This window comes from Pyxicephalus adspersus, chromosome 7 (assembly GCF_032062135.1).
Source record: "Pyxicephalus adspersus chromosome 7, UCB_Pads_2.0, whole genome shotgun sequence".
Classification (NCBI taxonomy): domain Eukaryota; kingdom Metazoa; phylum Chordata; class Amphibia; order Anura; family Pyxicephalidae; genus Pyxicephalus; species Pyxicephalus adspersus.
In genome coordinates, this window is record NC_092864.1 from 77,497,334 (window position 1) to 77,518,838 (window position 21,505).

General features: G+C 39.1%; 1 protein-coding gene across 6 annotated transcripts in view; it reads right to left on the reverse strand.

The window, feature by feature from the left end:
• CLEC16A (C-type lectin domain containing 16A) overlaps nt 1–21,505 on the reverse strand; it is a 333,014-nt gene that overhangs the window by 272,338 nt on the left and 39,171 nt on the right. For all 6 annotated transcript variants that reach the window (XM_072419009.1, XM_072419008.1, XM_072419010.1 and 3 more), the window contains one exon: nt 5,297–5,402. In XM_072419009.1, the coding sequence (XP_072275110.1) occupies nt 5,297–5,402 (106 nt within the window). The remainder of the gene's footprint in view (nt 1–5,296; nt 5,403–21,505) is intronic.

Genomic DNA, 21,505 nt, shown 5'->3' on the forward strand with positions numbered 1-21,505 from the left:
CTAAATAGAGGGATCAGATAAGGTGGAGTCATTCATAGACCAAGTTCTAGAAATACCAGAGGCAAGTAAGGAAGAGAGGGTGATGGAAACAGTACAGTGATCAGACCAATGAACTAGAAGAATCATGGCAGAGGTTACTAGTGGGAGGTCCAAGGTGTACATAAAGATATGATCAATCTTAGTAAAAACCTGGTGTGGAAGGGAAAAAAATGTATAATCCCAAGATGTGGGATGAAGTTCCCTCCATGTATCGGAGAGGGAACTTGATGGAGTATCAATGGGGTAAAGAACGAAATCGACGAGATGGGACCTGAGAAGAAGTAGAGTAGGTGGATCTGTCAAGAGGAGGAAAACAGGGTATGGTTAGAGTCACCACAAATAAGAACAAGACCTGTTCTGTGTAAAGAGATTTGGTAGAATAAAGGGTAGATGAAGTTGGTCTGCACTGAGTAAGGGGCGTAATAGTAAACCAAAGGGATTTCCATATCATTCCGTATCTATTATGAATGCTGCAGCCAGACTCATCCATCCTTCCCACAGCTCCTCTTCCGCTGCATCTCGTTGGAGTTCTCTTCAGTGGCTTCCATTTCACCTTAGAATCAAATTAAAGCACCTGTGCTTTGCCTTCAAATCCCTCCACAGTTATTGTCTCACTTACTCCGCTCTCTCCGCTCCTCCAATGACCTACTAATGACTTCCTCACTCATAACCTCATCACATGCACGGTTACAAGACTTCTCTAGAGCTGCTCCAACTCTCTGGAATGGTCTTCCTCATCCTATTCGGCTTGCTCCTACTTTCTGCTCCTTTAAAAGAGCGCTCAAAACCCATTTTTTCAAACTTGCCTACCCGTCTTCTTCTGTCAACTGAAACCATCACTACTTCCCACCACTACATATCTCCCATCCTATCGTGTGTGAAATTCCCCCACCTACTAGATTGTAAGCTCTTCGGGGCAGGGTCCTCTCCTGCTGTATCACTGTCTGTATTAGTCTGTCATTTGCCATCCCTATTTACTGTACAGCGCTGCGTAATATGTTGGCGCTATATAAATCCTGTTTATTAATAATAATAATAATAATAATGATAATAAATGCTGGTAAGAAAAACAGCGATAATCGCAGGATAAAGAGAAAACTGCCTAGGAGAGATACAGAGCTAAAGGCCGTCCACCTTCTTTTGCTGCTTGCACCCCCCAGTTTTTTATTGCTAACTATGTGAACTAAACCACATCACACTATTACACTACCACATGGGATTACACTTTTAAAACATGGAACACTAGGAAGCTGGATCAAAATAAACATTACTGAACAGTTTGGGCATAATATGGAAAAATTGGACATACTAACAAGCCAGGCATTAGAAAGTTGGAACAAAGTATAGGGGGAAGATGGGACACTGATACAATAATAGGGATTACTGGAGACCTATGGCATAAACTAGATGTCTTCACCCGCCCACTTTTTAACACCCGGCTACAGTTTTCCACCACCCAGCTGAAAACAATTTCTTGGGAGAACACTGAAAAAAGTATTGGCATTCTTGCACTTATGTCAGAAAATTAACCACTTTCCATAGAATATTGTTGCAATTACACATGGTTTGGTATTGTCATGTTTATTTACTTTGTTGGCACTGGATGAATACGAAAGAAGCAGAGAAAAAAAAATCTGAGACATTTTACACAAAACTTCTTGGACAAAACAGCTTAGACAAAATTTTGGGGAACTTAATACTTGGTAGCATATCCACTGATGTTAATCGCTTTCTGTAACAATCAGTGAGTCTTCTTACATCTCTTTACTGGAATTTTGGACCATTATTCTTTTGCCAGCTCAGGTTTGATGGAGAAAGAAAAAGGGCAAAGCATTGTCTGAGGATTTCAGAAGCAAAATTATAGGTATTGAAAATAAAGAGAAGAGACAGGGGTTTCTTGGCAAATGAAAAGCTTAAATATATTCCTAGCGTTAACAATATGTTAATGACAAATTCTCAAAATCACAAAGAAAACAAGAGTAATTAAAAATACAATCCTAAGGAAGGCATCCCTAGGTGTCGCATTAGTAGGGATATGCCTTGCTGACAGACTAGACAGTCAGTTTTCTGACTAAGTGTTGCAACAGATGTAAAAAACTCAAAAAGTTTCTATTCAAAGACGTTTCACCAATGGGCTTCATCAGGGGATGCGTAGAGAAAGTCAGAGCAGCTGTTCAACAAGATATAACAATGAATATATCATTCAAGGCACAATAAAGGTGACGTCACAACGTTTTAAAAAGCATAATTGGTGCAAAATGTTTGTTAAAAAATGGTGCATAATGTCAATATGTACGGTATAAATTAATGTAGGTAGAATGAAGTATCAAATATGTATAATTGTAATTAAGTTTGATATGAAATAATACAAACTTTAAGTCTCTAATATCTAATAATGAGTTATGACCAGTTTATAAGCTTGGTAGCAATATCATGAGGGTAAGAATCGGTAATAATAATACAAGATAAAGGCTTTACTGAACACAGGCTTTACTGGTTTTCAGAACACATAAAAAAGCGTGATCTACTGTTGGTGAGAAGACTGCAGTGCTGCTGCAGGAGCCAAATGCTGAAGGAAATGGTCAAGCTTGGATTGGGATTGTGAAAAACAAAAAGCCTCCAGGGAGGCTTATACCAAGGCTGGATACCTGTTGATATTGACCAGAAATAAACAAAGTGGTAAATAAGTAAATGAATGAATAAATAAATAGATAAATGCTATTTAATTAGGCAGAAGAACAAGGTACAGATATGATAAATCCTATCTATAAAGGGATGTCTAAATGCTTAAAGATAGACTTATGCAAACAATTTAGCATATAGTAGGGTGAATGCTGTCCTGGGAAAAGAGAAGCTAGGTAAAAAGAAGAAACTCCCTTTACATTCAAGGTAAATAACTGTAATTAAACTGTACTACATAAAGTTACATGCATAAACAGATGAATGATTCTCCAAAGCACCACAGTCTTCTCACCAACAGTAGATCACGCTTTTTTATGTGTTCTCAAAACCGTTCAGTAAGTCTTTATCTTTTTTTATTATTACCCACTCTTACCCTCATTATATTGCTACCAAGCTTATAAGCTGGCCAAAACTCATTATTAGATATGACTTACAGTTTGTATTATTTCATATCAAACTTGATTACAATTATACCACTTTGATACTTCATTCTATCTTAATTAATTTATACTGTATATATTGACATTATGCACCATTTTTGTAACAAACATTTCCCACCAGTTATGCTTTTTAAAACATTGTGTTGTCACCTTTATTGTACCTTGAATGATATATTCATTGTTATATCTGGTTGTACAGTTGCTCGGACTTTCTCTACACACCCCCTGATGAAGCCCATTGGTGAAACGCGTCGGGTTAGAGACTTTTTGAACTTTTTACATCTGTTGCAACACTTAGAAGACTGACTGTCTAGTCTGTCAGCAAGGCATATCCCTACTAATGCGACACCTAGGGATGCCTTTGTTTTCCTTGTGATTTTGACAATTTGTTGTGAAAATTGTACATATTGTTAACGCTAAGAATATAATTAAGCTTTTCATTTGCAAAGAAACCCGGCTCTTCTCTTTATTTTCAGAACCTTGAATCACAATGGGGTTGGTGGACCTTTCATTGAAATTATAGGCAGGGCCACTTTCTCTGTTTATGTTTATTTAAACCAAAATTATAAAAAAAAGCATGAGAAATCCCAAGGCTACATCTCAAGAAATCCTAATGTACCTGTGTCCACTGTGCGCAAGACCGTTAATAAGTTTAAAACCCATGGCACTGTAGCTAATCTCTCTGGACATGGACAAAAGAGAAAGACTCATGATATGTTACAACAAAGAATGGTTCAAATAGTGGATAAAGAATCTTGTTCAACTTCCAAAAAAATTCAAGCTGATATGCAGGCACAGGGTACAACAGTGTCAGCTAGCACTATCCATCGCCATCTAAATGAAAAGGGACACTATGGCAGCCAGATTGGAGTTTACTAAAATTCGCCTGTGTAAACCACAATCCTTCTGGGAGAATGTCCTCTGAACAGATGAGACAAAAATGCAACTTTCAGTAACGCACATCATTTGACTGTTTAAAGAAAACAAAAAGAAGTCTTCAAAGATCCGTTTTCAATAAGGGCAGAACAGCCTATGCAATCAACCACATCCACCTGCGCTGCAAAGCAGCCCATAACTGCATACTATTCTATTCATGCATCCATAAGCCTGTTCTGTCCTTATTGAAAACAGATTCTCTATTACATTATATAATAACTTGGATAAATCTCACTATTAAAATTAGTATTTATCTGCGCTGTTGGTCGATCTTGGAGACTACCTCCAGTTTTCTGATTTTAAGCCGGCTCCAAGGAATTATGAGGAGGTACAAATGAGAAATATTATATCACTGAAACATATCTCAATCAATCTTCTGAGGAAGCAACTTTTGTCTGTGAAATGTGTCAAGGAAGATTTGCATTAGACCAGTGGTCCCCAACCTTTTGCAGCTTGTGGAACACTGAATCTACAGAGTCCTGTGTCACTTAAAAGAACCCACCAGAACACGCCCAGTCTCCCATTGCAGGTCTGAGCCTGCGATGGGAGAGTGGGCAGGTTGTGTCCAGAGACACACTTACTTAGCCTGCGATCCGTATAGGTGACATTATCCGCCAATCTGGCCGGTGCGCCCCCCCCCCAAGTGGGGGGTGAACTAGCCAGACGAATCGGGGGTTAGGACTCCTGCATTAGTCAATCTAGGAGCTTTTTATTGATAAATTGCACTTTTAACAATAATTTATTAAATCAGTTGATTTTATATATATTGCACTGTTGTATCTGCCTCTAAAGTCCCCTTTGAATTGTGATTGGTTTTGTATAATGCAAGGATGCCAATAATTTTGATAATGACTATACACATTTTATATGTTAGATGAAAAATTAATACTTCCCTTTAAGCAACAGTGTCCTTTTCACAAATTATCCAAAAATGGTTAAACAGACCTAACGTCCCCTTGGACAGGAGACACACTTCTAATTGCAACAAAATTATTTTAGATCTCAATACATAACGGCTAATATATGGATACTAATATTTATTTTCTTGTGTTCTTGATGCACAGATTACGTTACTTTATTATAACTGTCTTTGGACAAACTGTAATTCTGCTTTTACTGGAAATATACAACCCCATCTTTGTAAAACCACTGAAGCAGAGAGCTGTGATGCTGAAGGAAAAGTAAACCATTGTTCTTACCTTTATATATATTCAAAGTGATGTTACGAACTGCAACCCTAACCATGTGTTCCGGATGATTGAAGAATTTGATTGCCTCTGTGTACAACGCAAAATCATTGGTGTGCTGAATTAAAACAACAAATTAAAAAGCATTATAGCAAATCAAAATGTATTACAATTATATAAACATCAAAAAGCATCATTATAAACAAATGTTGGTGAGGTCCAGATTTTAAAACCATTTTCAAAGGATCCCTGTAAGAGTCAAGGTACATTGATGATGTGTTAATGACCTGGAGTGGTACAGAATCTGCACTCTTGGAAACTTTTGGAAAATTGCAATCAAATACTTAAGTGCCAACCCCACCAATAATACCATCCAATTCAATACGATCCAATTCGATACAGGATTTACTTGTTACAAGAAATTTCACCACACATTCTACCAATATAGGGTATAATAAGATCTTTGGAACTTTCAAGTGTGGCTCTTGTAACCAGTGTGACTGGATCCTAGAGAACCAAGCACTACCTAATGGTACTATACACAAAATTCACTATCATGTGAATTGTCAATCATCAGGCAATATCTATTTAATCACTTGTTCTTGCGGTAGGTTTTACGTAGCGAAAACCAAAAGACCATTGCAAAAACAAATTCACCCTATCCATAAGTCCTTAACCTCTCTCTCTGGCAGTCTATGGAATGCCAGATCTGTTGGCAAGAAATTAACCTCCATACACAACCTCCTCCTTTCTAAATATTTGAACTTTCTGGCTCTCACTGAAATGTGGCTTTCCTCCTCTACCTCTGCTGCTGCTCTCTTCTATGGAGGCCTGCACTTTAAACATACCACTAGACATGGCAACAAAGTAGGGGGTGGTGTGGGTCTCCTCTCACCTAACTGTACATACAGAGTCCTTCCTACTCCATCCTCTCTCATTTTCACCTCATTTGAAGTCCACTCTGTCCGTCTCTTTAGCCCCTTACCCCTCATTGTTGCTGTTGTCTACTGTCCCCTGGCCAAGTATCACAAATTTTGCATCCTGGCTCCCACACATTCTTCCCCATGACCTGCCCACCCTCATGCTTGGTGACTTTAATGTTGCAATGCATGAGCCCAACCTTCCCTCCTCTGCCAAACTGCTCTCAATTACCTCCCCATTTGGACTCGCACAGAACATCAATGGCCCCACACACATAGCCGGACACACTTTAGACCTCACCCTCCTTGACAACTCACCATTTCCACTTTCTGATCCTAACCTTATCACCTTCAACCTATGGAACTCTTGCCCTCCCTTGCCACATCCCAGACCTAGTCAATGGCAGAGAGATATCCGTAACCTTGACCACAAACTTTTCTCAAACTGCCTTGCGTCCCTAACTCCCTCCCTCTCCAAAATCACCTCCCCAGATAAAGCTGCCACCATGGTAAACAACTCTATTTCCTTGGCTTTGGATAATGTTGCTCCTGCCACCTTCCGCTACAAAACCAAGCTACAATGCTTTAACACAGAGCTTACTGTCACCAAGCAAAATTATCTCTCCGCAGTCATTTCCTCTCAAGCTTCCAACCCATGCAACCTCTTCTCTACAATTGACTCCCTCCTAAACCCCACACCTGTTCCCCCATAACATCCTTCTCTGCCCAAGACATCGCCACTTACTTTAGAGATAAAATAGACAAAATCAGACATGATGTCTCTGCCCACCGAGCCACTCCAACCATACCCTCCCCTTCCACCTGTAAGTCCCCATTGGCCTTCCTCAGTCCTATTACTGCAAAGCCTTATCTCTTCTCTCATCATCTCCGACAACTACCTGTCCTCTTGACCCAATTCCTTTTGATCTACTCAATGCCCATTCCTCCACCCTGGCCCCTGCCCTAATTGAACTATTCAACCTCTCCCTTTCTGTGGCAGGCGCAGCACTATAAAGTGCCTTGTGCGCTGTGGCATTAGAAGAATTATTATCTCTGTCACTCTTTTGTCTGATCAGACGGTCTTTACCCTATAATTCCTCTAGTACCGTTTCATAAAAGTAGTAGGTTTAAAGAGCACACCAAATACTTCAAATAACTTCTTTAATAACTTCAAACTTTCTTCATATAACACTGCTGATTCTGCAGCAGAAAGTCTATGTACAAAATGTACAAACATGTGTTGAATGAGGTATCTCAAATGATGGTTGGATCTGACTCTCAGAGCATTTTGACATGCAGTATAATTTGCACTACAACTCTCAGTCTGCTCTTATTCTGTATAATCTGCTCTGTATTAGATAGAACTGCTCAGTTTGCAGTATGACATGGTAAGGTGGAACTATGAAGATTGATGGATAAGAGGTTTGGTTGGTAAGAGGTTGAAGTTGGTTAGTTTGTTTGTTGGTGGAACTGTAAGCAAACACATGAGAGGTTCAGCAGACAGTCCCAATCACTATTAAACTACAGGAATCTATATAACTGCATTAAATACCTTTTTTGGCCTTTTGTCTACTTCTATGGAACTCTCTGGCTGGAACTCTGGCTGTTCTCTTCTCTTCTCTTCTCTCTCTCTCTCTGTTAGCACGCTGAATACAGCCTGGTTAGCTAGGGAATTTCCCCATAGGCACAGTGTAAGGCTGGTTGTGATTGGTTGAGGCCTCTGCATAGTGTAACACTCACTGTGATTGGCTTACCTCTTCTAGCTAGATAATGACTCTTAAAGGTATATTTTCCTTTTCTGCCTAGGTTAACAAAATGCATATATAACTGTTATAAACATTCACAACCATAAAATACAGTGATAACTCTGCGTCTAGCTTAAACATATGAGCATATGAGCTGTATAGTGGGGTTATTGGCAGGTTTAGATGTATACAGAATATGCTGCACTAATAACCTAGGACAGGTTTTAGCTGGCCAGCTACACTTTCTACTGGTAAATAACCCTCAGCTTTTAAACATGCCATAATTCTCCCTATCCTAAAGAAACCCTCACTGGACCCCTCCCTACACTCTAACTAGCGTCCTATCTCCCTTCTCCCATATGTCTCCAATTTTCTTGAACGCCTTGAACATTCTCTCCTTGACCCCCTCCAGTCTGGTTTTGGAGCTGCCCATTCCACTGAAACAGCCCTTACTAAAGTGGCCAATGACCTCATCAGAGCTAAGCAACTTTTCCCTGCTCCTTCTCCTTGATCTTTCCTCTGCTTTTGACACTGTTGATCACCCTCTTCTAATACAAATTATGCACTCCATTGGTATCAGCAACACTGCTCTCTCTTGGTTTGCTTTCAATCTGTCTGACCGCTCCTTTCAAGTTTCTTTTAATGGTAACTCCTCCTCACCCACTCTCGGTTGTTGTTCCCCAAGGGTCAGTGCTTGGATCAGTTCTCTTTTCTCTGTACATCTCCTCCTTTGGCTTACAGTACCATCTGTATGTTGATGACATTCAAATCTATCTGTCTGCCCCTGACTTGTCTACCTCAGTCCTGGATATGGTCTCATGCTGCCAGTCAGCCATCTTTTCATGGATGTCTGACCAATTTTTTAAACTCAACCTGGATAAAACAGAACTCATGATCATCCCCCCCACAAATTCTGCATCTCCCCCTGACATATATCTAACTGCTAACAACACTGTTATTCAGCACTCCCCTCAGGCACGTTGTCTTGGTGTCACCTTTGACTCGACCCTCTCATTTACCCCCCATATTCAGAACATTTCCAGGTCCTGTCACTTTCACCTACGCAACATCTCCAAAATCCGCCCCTACCTGTCCCCTGAGACCACCAAACTCCTTGTACGTGCTCTTATCATCTCGCGTCTGGACTACTGTAACATCCTTCTCTCTCGTATTCCACTAACCTGACACTCTCCTCTACAATCTATTATGAATGCTGCAGCCAGACTCATCCATCCTTCTCACCACTCCTCTTCCGTTGCATCTCTTTGCAGATCTCTACACTGGCTTCTATTTCATCTTAGAATCAAATTCAAGCTTCTGTGCTTTGACTTCAAATCCCTCCACAGTTATTGTCCCACATTACATTTGCATGTCCCACATTACATTTCTGACTTGGTAAAAAAAAAGTACTCCCCCAGCCGCTCTCTCCGTTTATTCAATGGCCTATTAATGACTTCCTCACTCATAACCTCTTCACACACACGGATAAAAGACTTCTCTAGAGCTGCCCCAACTCTCTCGAATGGTCTTCCTCGTCCTATTCCGGTTTCTTCTACTTTCTGCTCATTTGAAAGAGCACTCAAAACCCGTTTTTTCAAACTTGCCTACCCATTTCTTCTGTCTTTTGAAACCATCACTACTTCCCACCACTACATATTCCCCTCCTATTGTGTGTAAATTCCCCCACCTACTAGATTGTAAACTCTTCGGCGCAGGGTCCTCTCTGTATCACTGTCTGTGTTAGTCTGTCATTTGCAACCCCTATTTAATGTACAGCGCTGCGTAATATGTTGGCGCTATATAAATCCGGTTATTATTAATAATAATAATAAACATGTTTGCTTTTCTTATACCAAATCAACGAATTTTGTAATATTCACACTGTATTTGTTTGAAAAATACATTGAAACTTGTTGCCAAAAAAATCCTGTCTTTTTCCTACTTCTTCCATGCTCTGATTCATTACGGGGTTGGCTGCCATACCGTCTAACTCATAGGTGGGGTCACCTCTTCTATCTTTGTATTGGTCATTAAAGAGTTACAAGAGGTAACATAAGAGCTCAGATTTTAAGATCACCCACAACCTCAGCTGTGTTTAGCAAAAGATTTTTGCTGCACACGAGGAAGCAGGGAAGGCCCGTTTCTTATCAAGGAGTCGTTTGTCGGATGTCCTTAAGTCAGGGAATTCCTGTAATTTGTTTTATCTGTATATTGTTAATTCTAATAATGTTATGTTATTATATGTTGCACCCCTTTGGATGTCATGGTTCTGGTGGGCAGTTCTATAGCCGCATGGAGCGCCCAGCCCCATGAAACTTCTAATCCAGAGGACGTGGGGAACCAGCCTGCAGGATGAGATCTCACCCTTTATGGCACTGGATGCCCCATGCGGCATAGGCGTCCTTCACAAACACATGGTTCTCCTCCAAAGAGCCACATGTATTTGTTCTACGGTGGTTATCTCTAGCGGAAGAGAAAGGTACTAGTTGTGCATGAGGGACGCCGTGAGTGTGTGGGAGTTTTAAAAAGCGGACAAGTGTTTTAAGGCATCTTTTTTAATGTATGCAACCTTGCTTTGAATAGAAGGATTCTACTGAGTGGTGAATACTTGCCTTGAGATTTGAGTCTCTGCCAATTTTAGCTGAGTTTTTGGTCATTTCTTATTTATAATTCCTTTTGCTTGTTTAAATTATTTCATGGTTATTGAAGAATGTGAGGGGTTTTTACACATATTGATAATTCACTTTAGTATTTTTAATTTGTACACAATTAGGATGCTTGTTATAATTCATGCACAGATAGGATATTTTTGGGTTATGCTAACTTCAACATTGGAGTATTTTATGGTTTCATAAGGATGGATTCAAATAGGGAATAATGGATGTATCATGGTAGCTAATTCACATTTTCAGGTGCATATATATTTTTTTTAGTTTAGTGGGATTTTTAGATTTAAATTGCTGCAATTGGTTAATAATCTTAAACATATGGCATTCATGAATATGGTCATTATTTATGAATTTATTAATTTAGGTTGTTGAAATGGTTGTAATACATTTTTAAGCTTGTTCATCTGTAGCCCCATTTTCATCTTGAAAGAACCCTGCAGGTCCTATTCATTCATTTGGGTGTAATAATATCATGTAAGTAATTTTTTATTAAAATATTTTTGTTGTTGGATTTTTTGTATAAATTCATGGTTATCATTGTTAAAAATATGACTTATAAGTTATATTTCTGAGAATGCGAAGATTGTTTTCCGTGAAAGGCCTCAAGTGACACTATCAAAATCACAGGGACTTAATATAATTACTGCATAAAATTCTTTTTTTATTTTTTAGCATGTGCCTGTAAAAATGTATATATATACCAATCCCTTGATAATATAGGATCTGCATGACTCATCATCTAAATGTGAGTATTTGACATTATTAATTTTTGGGCATTTTCATAAAGCAGCTAAAAAAACCGTTTCCCATGATCTGATAGTAACTTTACTATTACAACACAATCCATTATGTTTGTCAATCAATTAGGAGTAATCATAATACATTTATGGGTGTTTATGAATACAACACTTTCTGATATGACATTACAAAGCAATTCTTATATATTTTTCTAGTTTGTATTTATTTGATGTACTTGTTGCATGATACCAATTGTCATTATCTTATATACTATGACGAACCAATAATGGGCTATAACTGTCATAATTTATATAACTGCAATAGCACACAATACTTTACAGCGCCCAGTTGCACATGTTACCTGATTCCAGTTCCACACTGCGCAAGAGAAGTACACTCTGCCCTCTCTTGGACCTGACCCAGAATTGCCAAACCCAGGATATCCCTTCCATTTAATTGTGTGTAAAAACCAAGCAATATTTACAGTTACCTGGGATACATTTTACCTGCTACCATTGAGTTGCTGAAGTGTTATATTTTAGATATGATAGTTGGATTTTCGTGTATAATTGTTTTAATATATACCGAGCCCTTTGAAAGGTGTTTAACATACGTGAATATATAAGTGGTGATGGGATATCTCCACTCCAGTGCTATTGAGTTTCATATCCCCCACCTGGGCTGTCCTTATTCTATTAGGACCTGTGGTATTTCCACCATCTATAGCATTAACCCACATCTATACCCTATCTCCACCCTAACTCTGCTTTCTAGGCCCTCATCTCTTGTCCTTTACCAACCCACCACCTAACTCTATTACTTTTCCGAACTCTACTTACCCGAAAATTTAACCACCATTTCCTAGACAATCAATGTCAACCCTCAATGTTATGTCACCTAATGTGAAAGGCCTTAATGCCCTAGTGAAGAGAACCACCCTCTTACCGGAGATGTAAAAGCAGAAAGCCCAGTTAGCCTTTATACAGGAAACCCACTTTGGTTTGGATAAAATCCCTAACCTGGAAGATCATAACTACCTATGGTTATACCTACCAAATTATGAAAAGTGAGAAAACGCCTATCTAGAGGAGTGAAATGCCAATTAAAAGAGAGCTGGCATGATGCGAACAGTAGGTTATTATTTGTCAAGGGTCACCTTAAATCAATATTCATACAAGTTTTGCAATGTTTTTACTTTGAAGACAAAAAAAACCTTTAACACCCACACAAAACATCTGTGGAATGTAAGCCCTGCCTGTCTTATATACAGTCAAGGCCAAAAATAATTGCTCCCTTTCATTTATGTCAGAAAATATACCACTTCTCCCAGAAAATCGTTGCAATTACCAACAATTTGGTATTGTCGTGTATATTTCTTTTGTTGGCACTAGAACACAAGAACAAAAAAGCAGAGAAAAATGAGACATTCCACAAACATAGCAAGTACAAAATTATTGCCACCTTCAACTTAATGCATGGTAGCACAGCCTTTGGAAGAAATAACGGATGTTAATTACTTTTTGTAACAATCAATGAGTCTTTTACAACAGCGGTCCCCAACCCGCAGGCCACAGACCTGTGCTGGTACGTGGCAGGTGAATTGGGGGGCCGCAAATGACAGGAGGCAGAATCGTCAGAGTCCTATGAAAAAAAGCCTACCTTCGGAATGTGTACTACTGTCTCTCTTTTCTATGAGATATGGCTTCAGTGTGAGCTTCCCGAGAGTGGGCGTGTTCTATAGACCTCAGATATCAGCTGTGCTGCTCCCCACCCACCATGTACTGTGAAATAATCCTACCTCTCGTACACCAGCAACATGAGAGCAGTGTCTGTGCTGCTCTCATTACCCCCATGTAGAAACTTTCATATCTCCTACACGGATTGTGGAAACTTGACATTTTTAGGATACACAAGCAGACCCTGAGAGATGATACTAAACCTAATTTCATATCCTAATAAGAATCAGGGATCTTTTCTCATTAAAGTAAAAATAAAGTGAAAAAAATATGACACCTTTACTTGCACAGATCCATGATGCATGCCACTCCAGTTGTCAAAAAAAAAAAAAAACTGGCCAGTTGGGGGATCCTGTGGCTACCCCCCCAGGAAAACGTTAGCACTCCTACCATACCATGGGGCACGGTGACATGTAAATGTCCCTTTATGTTCTTTGAACCCCAATTACTCTTGAATGGGGAGCTTTGGTATAATAAAATGTAGGGGCAAGTAGGGGACTCGAGGCTAACTAATCCTAAAATTTTATCGCTGCGGCATCATCACATCACAGCAGTAGCGCCGGCACCCCTCCTTACACTGCTCCAAAGCTAGTGACTGTGTGACAGCAGGAGTGCAACCAGTGGAGGCATGGGCTGCTTACACAGGAGAGTCTGACAATGGCAGGTCAGTGTATGAAAGGCCATTCCCAGCAGCTTTGCTACCTGACAGAACACAAGCTCTCTTTTACTAGTCTGCAATTTTCAGCTAGTGTGCTGACTGGAGGCGGAGCTGCTGAGATTAGCAGAGTAGTGTAAACTGTACATATACTGGGCCGCGGGAAAATTATATTCTGTTACCAGGCCACACTGACAGAAAGGTTGGGGACCACTGTTTTACATTCATCTACTGAAATTTTTAACCATATTTCCTTTGCCAGATGCTACAGGTCTCTCAGATTTCAAGGTTTCTTTTTTCCAGCTGCTATTTTAAGATCTCTTCACAGGTGCTCTATAGGATTTAGATCTGGACTCATCGCTAGTCACCTTATAACTCTCCAGCACTTTGTCTTAAACCATTTCTGAGTGCTTTTTGACACCTCAAGTCCTACATTGCACCCCAGAATTCTTTAGTAGTCTTCAGATTTTAGATAATACTATGCAAACAGTATTAATGCCAGTGCCTGAAGCAGCAAAGCAACCCCAAAACATCAGTAAACCTACTCTATGTTTGACTGTAGGGACCGTGTTCTTTTCTTTTAAGGCTTCTTTTTCTTTTAACAGTCAAATGATGTGTTACTGAAAAGTTGTATTTTTGTCTCATCTGTCCACAGGACATTCTCCCAGAAGAATGGCTTCCACAGGGGAGTTTTAGCAAACTGCAATCAGACCAATCTGTTTTTTGTTTCTGTGTCAACAGTGGGGTCCTCCCGGGTCTCCTGCCATTATGTCCCTTTTCCTTCAGATCGCGATGTATCGTATCAGATAGTGTGAGCTGACACTTATGTACCGTGTGACTGCATGTCAGCTTAAAGTTGTTTGGAAGTTGAATGAGGTTCTTTATTCACATTCAATTTTTCATTGTAACATATCATCAATTTTGTCTTTTGTCAATGTCCAGAGAGATTAGATACAGTGCCATGGGCTGTAAACTTCTTTACAATCTTGCAAACAGTGGACACAGGAACATTAGGTTATCTGGGAATAGACTTGTAGCCTTAGTATTGTCGCTGCTTTTCTATAATTTTGTGTGTGTCTTAAGCTACGTACACACGGCAGATTTTTATCACCCGATAATCGGCATCGGCCAATTATCGGGCGAAAATCTGCCGTGTGTACAGTCGGTGTCGTCCATCGTCCGGACGACCGACCTGCCGGATCAGCAGGGTGCCGCTCCGTCGCTCTCCCCCTCCCCTCTCCATAGAGCATGAACGGTGCTGTATGTACAGCATCGTTCATGCATCTTGCAGCCCCTTGTCATTGGAAAGGATCGTGAAAGATCCTTTCCAACGACAAAAATTGGAAGTGTGTACGCAGCTTTACACACAGACCTTCAAATCTGAGAGGCCTGGAGCAGCTGGCAAAGGAGGAGTGGTTCAAAATTCCAATAGAGACTCATTGATTGTTACAGAAAATGATCAACGTCAATTATTTCTTCCAAAGGGTGTGATACCAAGTATTAAGTTGAAGGTGCCAATAATTTTGAAGTTAGACATTTTCTTTGGAATGTCTCAGGATTATTTTTCAGTTTTTTTGTTTTGTGTTCTTCCAGTGCTAGCAAAAGAAATAAACATGACAATACCCAAGCATTTTTATTTCCAACAATGTTCTGGGAGATATGGTTTTTGACCATGGCTGTAATTTAAACTAAGTCTTCAAAAGTAATTCTTCAGTGTGTGCGTGTGTGTATAAGGGGGGGGGGGGGTTGTGATGCCCAAAAGTCTTTTTTAAATGACACACACTCCATCCTGTTTGGTAGGAGCCAGTCTTAGAAGGTTCTGGCAAGTGTGGGTGGACAAGATTGACTGTTTTTATGCACAATTTTGGCTATGCATTGGATGTAATAAAAATATCTAATACAGTGGGGGAAAGAAGTATTTGATCCCCTGCTAATTTTGTGCATTTGCCCTCTGACAAAAAAATGACCAGTCTATAATCATTTCTTTGTCAGAGGGCAAACGTACAAAATCAGCAGGGGATCAAATATTTCTTTCCCTCACTGTAATAGTTTCTAAAAGAAAATAATAAAAGTAATAAATAATTAAAAAAATATAAATTTCATATGGTTTACACCAAAATTTATTATGTTTGTAGTTAATGTGAATGTCAAGCATTGTTTACATGTTGGACTATTATATTTTAGTCCTAAACAGATGTTTCTCCTGATGACGCAAGTCATGCGAAACGCGTAGAGGCACGTTATTGATGGTAAGCGTTGTTAATGATAAAGGCCACGTGTAATTGTTAAAAAAATGATGTGTTGTTATCATGAATTATGTACTAATAATGCTGTAAATTTTAGTTGATGTACCTTACAAGTCTCATATTGATGTTTTTGACTAGTAGCAATGGTTTGTTCTACCAAAAGGTAGTAGCCACTTGGGAGCCCAGAACAGCTAGCATGAACAGCACATGACAAAAATGTGGATTCACACCCTCATCCCTTAGGATCAGGAATGGACTGAATTTTTTTATTATCACTGTTACCTCATCTAAGAGGGTGTCCATCTTTTTCTTTGACAAAGATGGCACCCAAGTAAACTCTCTGGAGGGGTAACCCCCTACGGTCTCAAGGCCTTTTCTAAGATAAGGTCCTTACTGTCTCCACATGGAGTAACAGTTCCTTTAATCGAAATCCTGTCTACATATTGGGTAGATGCCCGAAAGATTTCCCTGAGAAAATACATTTATGACCCACTATTGTGTGGGTCATAAATGTTTAATTTGGCCAACAAGTCTTGTCTGTTGCTTCTGCTAACATTTGAGGTGTGTTTAGCATCCTACATGTGTACTCTAGTTTAATGGTGTACTAACAGTACAGTTAGTCAGCAGGAAAATAAAAAGTGTTACCTTAAATAGTAAAAACAAAAAGTCAACACAAAAAAATAACATGAAAACTGCAATACAATACATTGTTTTCCTTATGGAATTGGATATTTTTCAATGTATTTCTTAAAAATGAAAGCAGTGTATTAATGTGATTTAAATTAGACTTTTTATTAGCCTCTTGAAATCCCTGTACATCAAAGTTCATACTAGAAGAGGAAAATGCAGCAGCAGCTAGTAGCAGAAGTACAAGTCAGTTGTGCTGTAGAATTCATGTGTTAACAAGTGACATCCATATCCTTGACTGGCTCCCATTTTAAGTTAGGGTACAGTTATCTTCCGTAGAAATTTTATTTTTTGGAACCACACAGTTTCCTCTTGCTCTCAAACGAATCAAATCTTTCATAATTATCAATATATGATGCCTGCTCCCTCCATGTCCTGAGGAAAAGAGCACACATACATTCTACAGATTATGAATGCATGTGATCTTGGACAAGTTACCACAGGGGATATTCTGTAGGCCTTTCGCTCCTTTTATTCAATCTAGTTATACAATCTAAAACCCCCTGCAGGTGGAACAGTGTCTGCAAACTTAGTATCTGCCTTTAATTCCTTAACTTTTGATTCTAGTTTATAGCTGATTCTCTCTGGACACATGTCAACATCCTCCTGAAGGATGGGAAGCATCCGGCTGTGTGTTCCAGACACTGCCCTATCAGGAATCAGGATTTGAAACCTTCCAGGAAATCCCTGGCAAATACGATTCTTCCTCATCATTACTTGACGTAAATTATGACTTATTTTGATTAGAAGGGATTATGTCCACTAGAAGGACTTGAAAAAACATCCATTGTGTTATACACCTAATCTATTTGGCTTCCCTTTCCAATTTCTTTTCCCTTCGTACCACTGTCGACTTCAAACGTGTGGATTGAAAACTTTAGAAAACAATCCTCTGCCACACTGGTCAAGGTGATATTATGTTCTCATGAATGAAATCCCTTTACTCTCATCTTTTGACAATGGTCAGAGTACATAGACAATTATCATCATCTTTCCTTGTTTCCACTTCTTCTCCTTATAACCTTGGAACCTTTCCTAGAACCTTACCTAGAAGACTTTCCAATATTGGTGTAGTTTCCCTAAAGTGTACCTTTCACAAAGTAGCATGCATTCTGGATTTATTATTTTCTGCAATAACTTTTTTTTTAACTTTACACATAAAAATAACTTATTTTAGCACATATGTTAAGTAATATTAAGTAATCTGTTTTTAAAAATAGCCTAAAATTATTTTTTTAAATTGTCAAAAAATTTATTGAATATAGTTTGAATATAGTTTCATGTGCACACCAATGCAACCAACTACTTCCTATATTTAGTATTAATACAACTTCCTATAACAATACTACATTGGTGCTGCAAAGAAGTGTACATTTTTATTAAATTTCCAGACGTTTTCCAGTATAGTTGTAACTCCCAAGGCAGCATAGGCTGATATTTATGCACAGCTTGTGTGCACTTGAGAAAAATCATGACCAAAATTGAAGACACATAAAATTGTAACTAGGCGACTTAAAAAAATCTGTCACAATTTAAATATATACAGTGGCTTCAGAAAGTATTCAGACCCCCTTCATTTTTTTCAGATTTAGTATGTTGCAGCCTAATGCTACAATCGTTTACATTCTTTTTTTTCCACAGTAATTACAATGATCTTTATAATTGCTTTTGGTAGTAGGATTCCTTACAGGGATTGACACTGGATACCATGCCACATAATCTAATACCATGGGAATATGCAGGAGGCATCTGTCTGAATTTTTCAATTCTATTTTATTTAGGAGGATTTAGGAAGGTAAGTATCAATCATGTGCTGCTAATCCAATTCACTTTAATAACTGATTATCAGCAAGTGTGATCACCATAAGTTTTGTCATTTTGTTGGTCTGGAGCCATGTAGAATAGACACCAGAATCAATAATCCTAGAGAAATGATTAGTGCTGCCCATCAATCTGGAAAAAGTTTTAAGGCCATTTACAAACTACATGAAGTCCATCACTACAATGAGAAAAATTATTCACGTTTAACATTCAAAAAAGTTGCCACTCTTCCAAGGAGAGGACCTCACAGTAATTTCACCCCAAAAAATCCTGAGAGAAAGTCAAAAAGAACTCAAGACGTGGTCTGTATGACAAATAGAGGGCACAACGCCAGGCTGATAGACTATATACTTTTTACTCTAATCCTCATAAAACACATACATGTTTAAACAACATTTCCGTCAACTTACCAGCCCTTAAGACAACAGTTTCTTCTGATGTTGGGAGTGTTTTCTTGGTCGGATCACGCCCCCATCATTTGCAAAGTGAAAATGGGCAGTATACCCATCCGTAAATGTCATTGGCGATTAAACAATTACCTTTTCGAATATGGGCCCACTAAACAAGCTATCCAAGTAGAAGGTAAGAGATATTTTACGGACAACACTATGGGAAGCCGATAATGCAGTTATAAGGAGGCATTTTATAAAAGAATCCTCCAGACCTAAACAGAATAAAGAAGCACTTCGAGACCAAATGACCTCCACCCTAAGGTACTTTGAACGAACCATGCAGATTTCTCCCTTGGTTCCACTTCTTCATAAATAGTTTACCTGAAGAACAAACTTTAAGAGTTTGATCTTGATCGCATTGCGAAGGCTATGGTATAGTTGACTTACAAGTCATTTATGTAAAAAGGAATAAAGCAGACACTCTCATGGCTCGTCAGCCTAGGGAAGGAGTAGCCTCTGCTGTCCCATGGACAGGGAGAGATCATACAGGTACCCCCTAATATGATCCTGAAACTATTGTGCAGATAATTGGGGACTATTATTCAGAATTGCATTCTTAAATGTTGTTGTATTGTTTAGAATAGCCCAATCACACAGGAAGAAATAGAAATACCAATCAAATCCCCTTACCTTCTATTAAAGCTCCAGGTCCAGATGGGTTGCCATATTTGTACTATAAGATGTATTGGGCCCAATTTCTCCCCCACCTTCTCACAATATACAACAGTGTGCTAGCCACTTCCGCAATCCACACTTCATTGGTATATATCAGTATTCTTAAAGCCCGGAAAGCACCCAACAGACCCGTCCAATAGCTTTATTTATTATATGTTCAAATTTAAAGCTTTATACAAGAATACTCGCCACTAGATTTGAGAGATAACTACCTGTGGTAATACACAAAGACCAGGTTGGTTTTATATTTCCGCAGACAGGCGGTAGATAACACGAGAACAATAAACATAATAGGTGCACTTAATAGGATGGAACAGGGGACACTCCTACTCAGTCTTGATGCTGAAAAAGCGTTTGATGACCTTAGCTGGCCATTGATGTTTAATATTCTTTCTCATATAGGTATCAGGGGTCCCTTTCTCCATGCCATACATGCACTTTATGACCGCTATACAGCTGTGGTTAAATTCTCCCATTTTAGCTGTATAACCCATTAACTTATACAATGGCACCTGTCTCCTCTGTTATTTGTGTTGTGCATAGAATCACAGGCGAAGATAATTAGACAGGATCCAGATATTATGGGGGTCAATATCTGATCAAAAAGCAAGCTCTATACGCAGATGACTTACTACTCACTCTTACTCATCTAATAATAACGCTCACCCTCTGCACTTATTACTGGACTAATATGGAATTTTGTTTAAGTATAAGTTTATTCCAACAAAAACTGAAACCTTACCATCAATCTAGATTCACAGCTGATCAGTAGATTACAGGATAAATTTCCATATTGTTGGAAAAAGGAAGGCATAAAATATCTTGGGGTCCATTTGACAGCTTCACATCAGTCTCTTTACAAAGCCAACTAATCCCCAACTGATCCAAGACATTAGGGCTTTGTTGACTAAATGACGTTCCTTCGCATATCAGTTTTTGGACGTATTGCCCTCCAAAAAATGTCAATTCTACGGAAACTGCTCTATCTTTTTGAAACCCTAACATACCATGTGCAGTTCTGGGTTACATACAGGCGGAAGTTCCTTAATTTATATAGAATTACAAACACCACCACTTACCTATATTAGTACTGTGCTCCCTGAAAACTAGAAGGGACCTCGGAGCCTGAGATTTTCATAAATATTTCTTGGCACCTCATCTTCGTCAGCTAGCTTTGTGGGCCACCCCACAGGCGTATACCAGGTGGACAGAATGGATGAAACTTTGGCTTGCCCCGATGCACCCCAACTCCATGTTATGGGGCTCCTCCCACCACATAACTGACTCTTCCCTATAAAGACCAATTAAACGAATTTGACTACCTAGTAAAGAATAATTCCATCTTACTTCTGCCAAATCCCTATTAACCTTCTTTTTATATAAACCTCAAATGCCAGATAGAATGACCCAACATATGATTCTCATGTGGGTCCCTAAAAGGATCTTCTGCTTTGACCATATAGCTAATCCTGTTACCAGTTGTTGTCCTTTGCGGATTTACAGTCCAAACTTAAGTTATCTTTCTCAGCTATTTACAGTTATTTTCAAATCCGTCATTATGTCCAAACTCTCACTAGAAATTTTGTTCTCTCACCCCCCACGTTGTTTTAAGCAATTTATTTTGGAGACATGGTTCTCAGGTAGGAACCCTTTTACATATTTTATGGAGTTGCTCAAAAATAGTGCCCTATTGGTTTGGGGTTAATGAACTCATCAGAATAATGGAAACCCCCACTAGACTAGACCTGGTAATCCATTTGTCTCCATAAAAGAACTCTCCAAATCGAAAAAGGCCCTTTTGGCGCATAATCTTACAGCAGCCAGATGCCTTATTACGGTACACTGGAAATCATCCTCTTCACCTTTTATCACGCAAT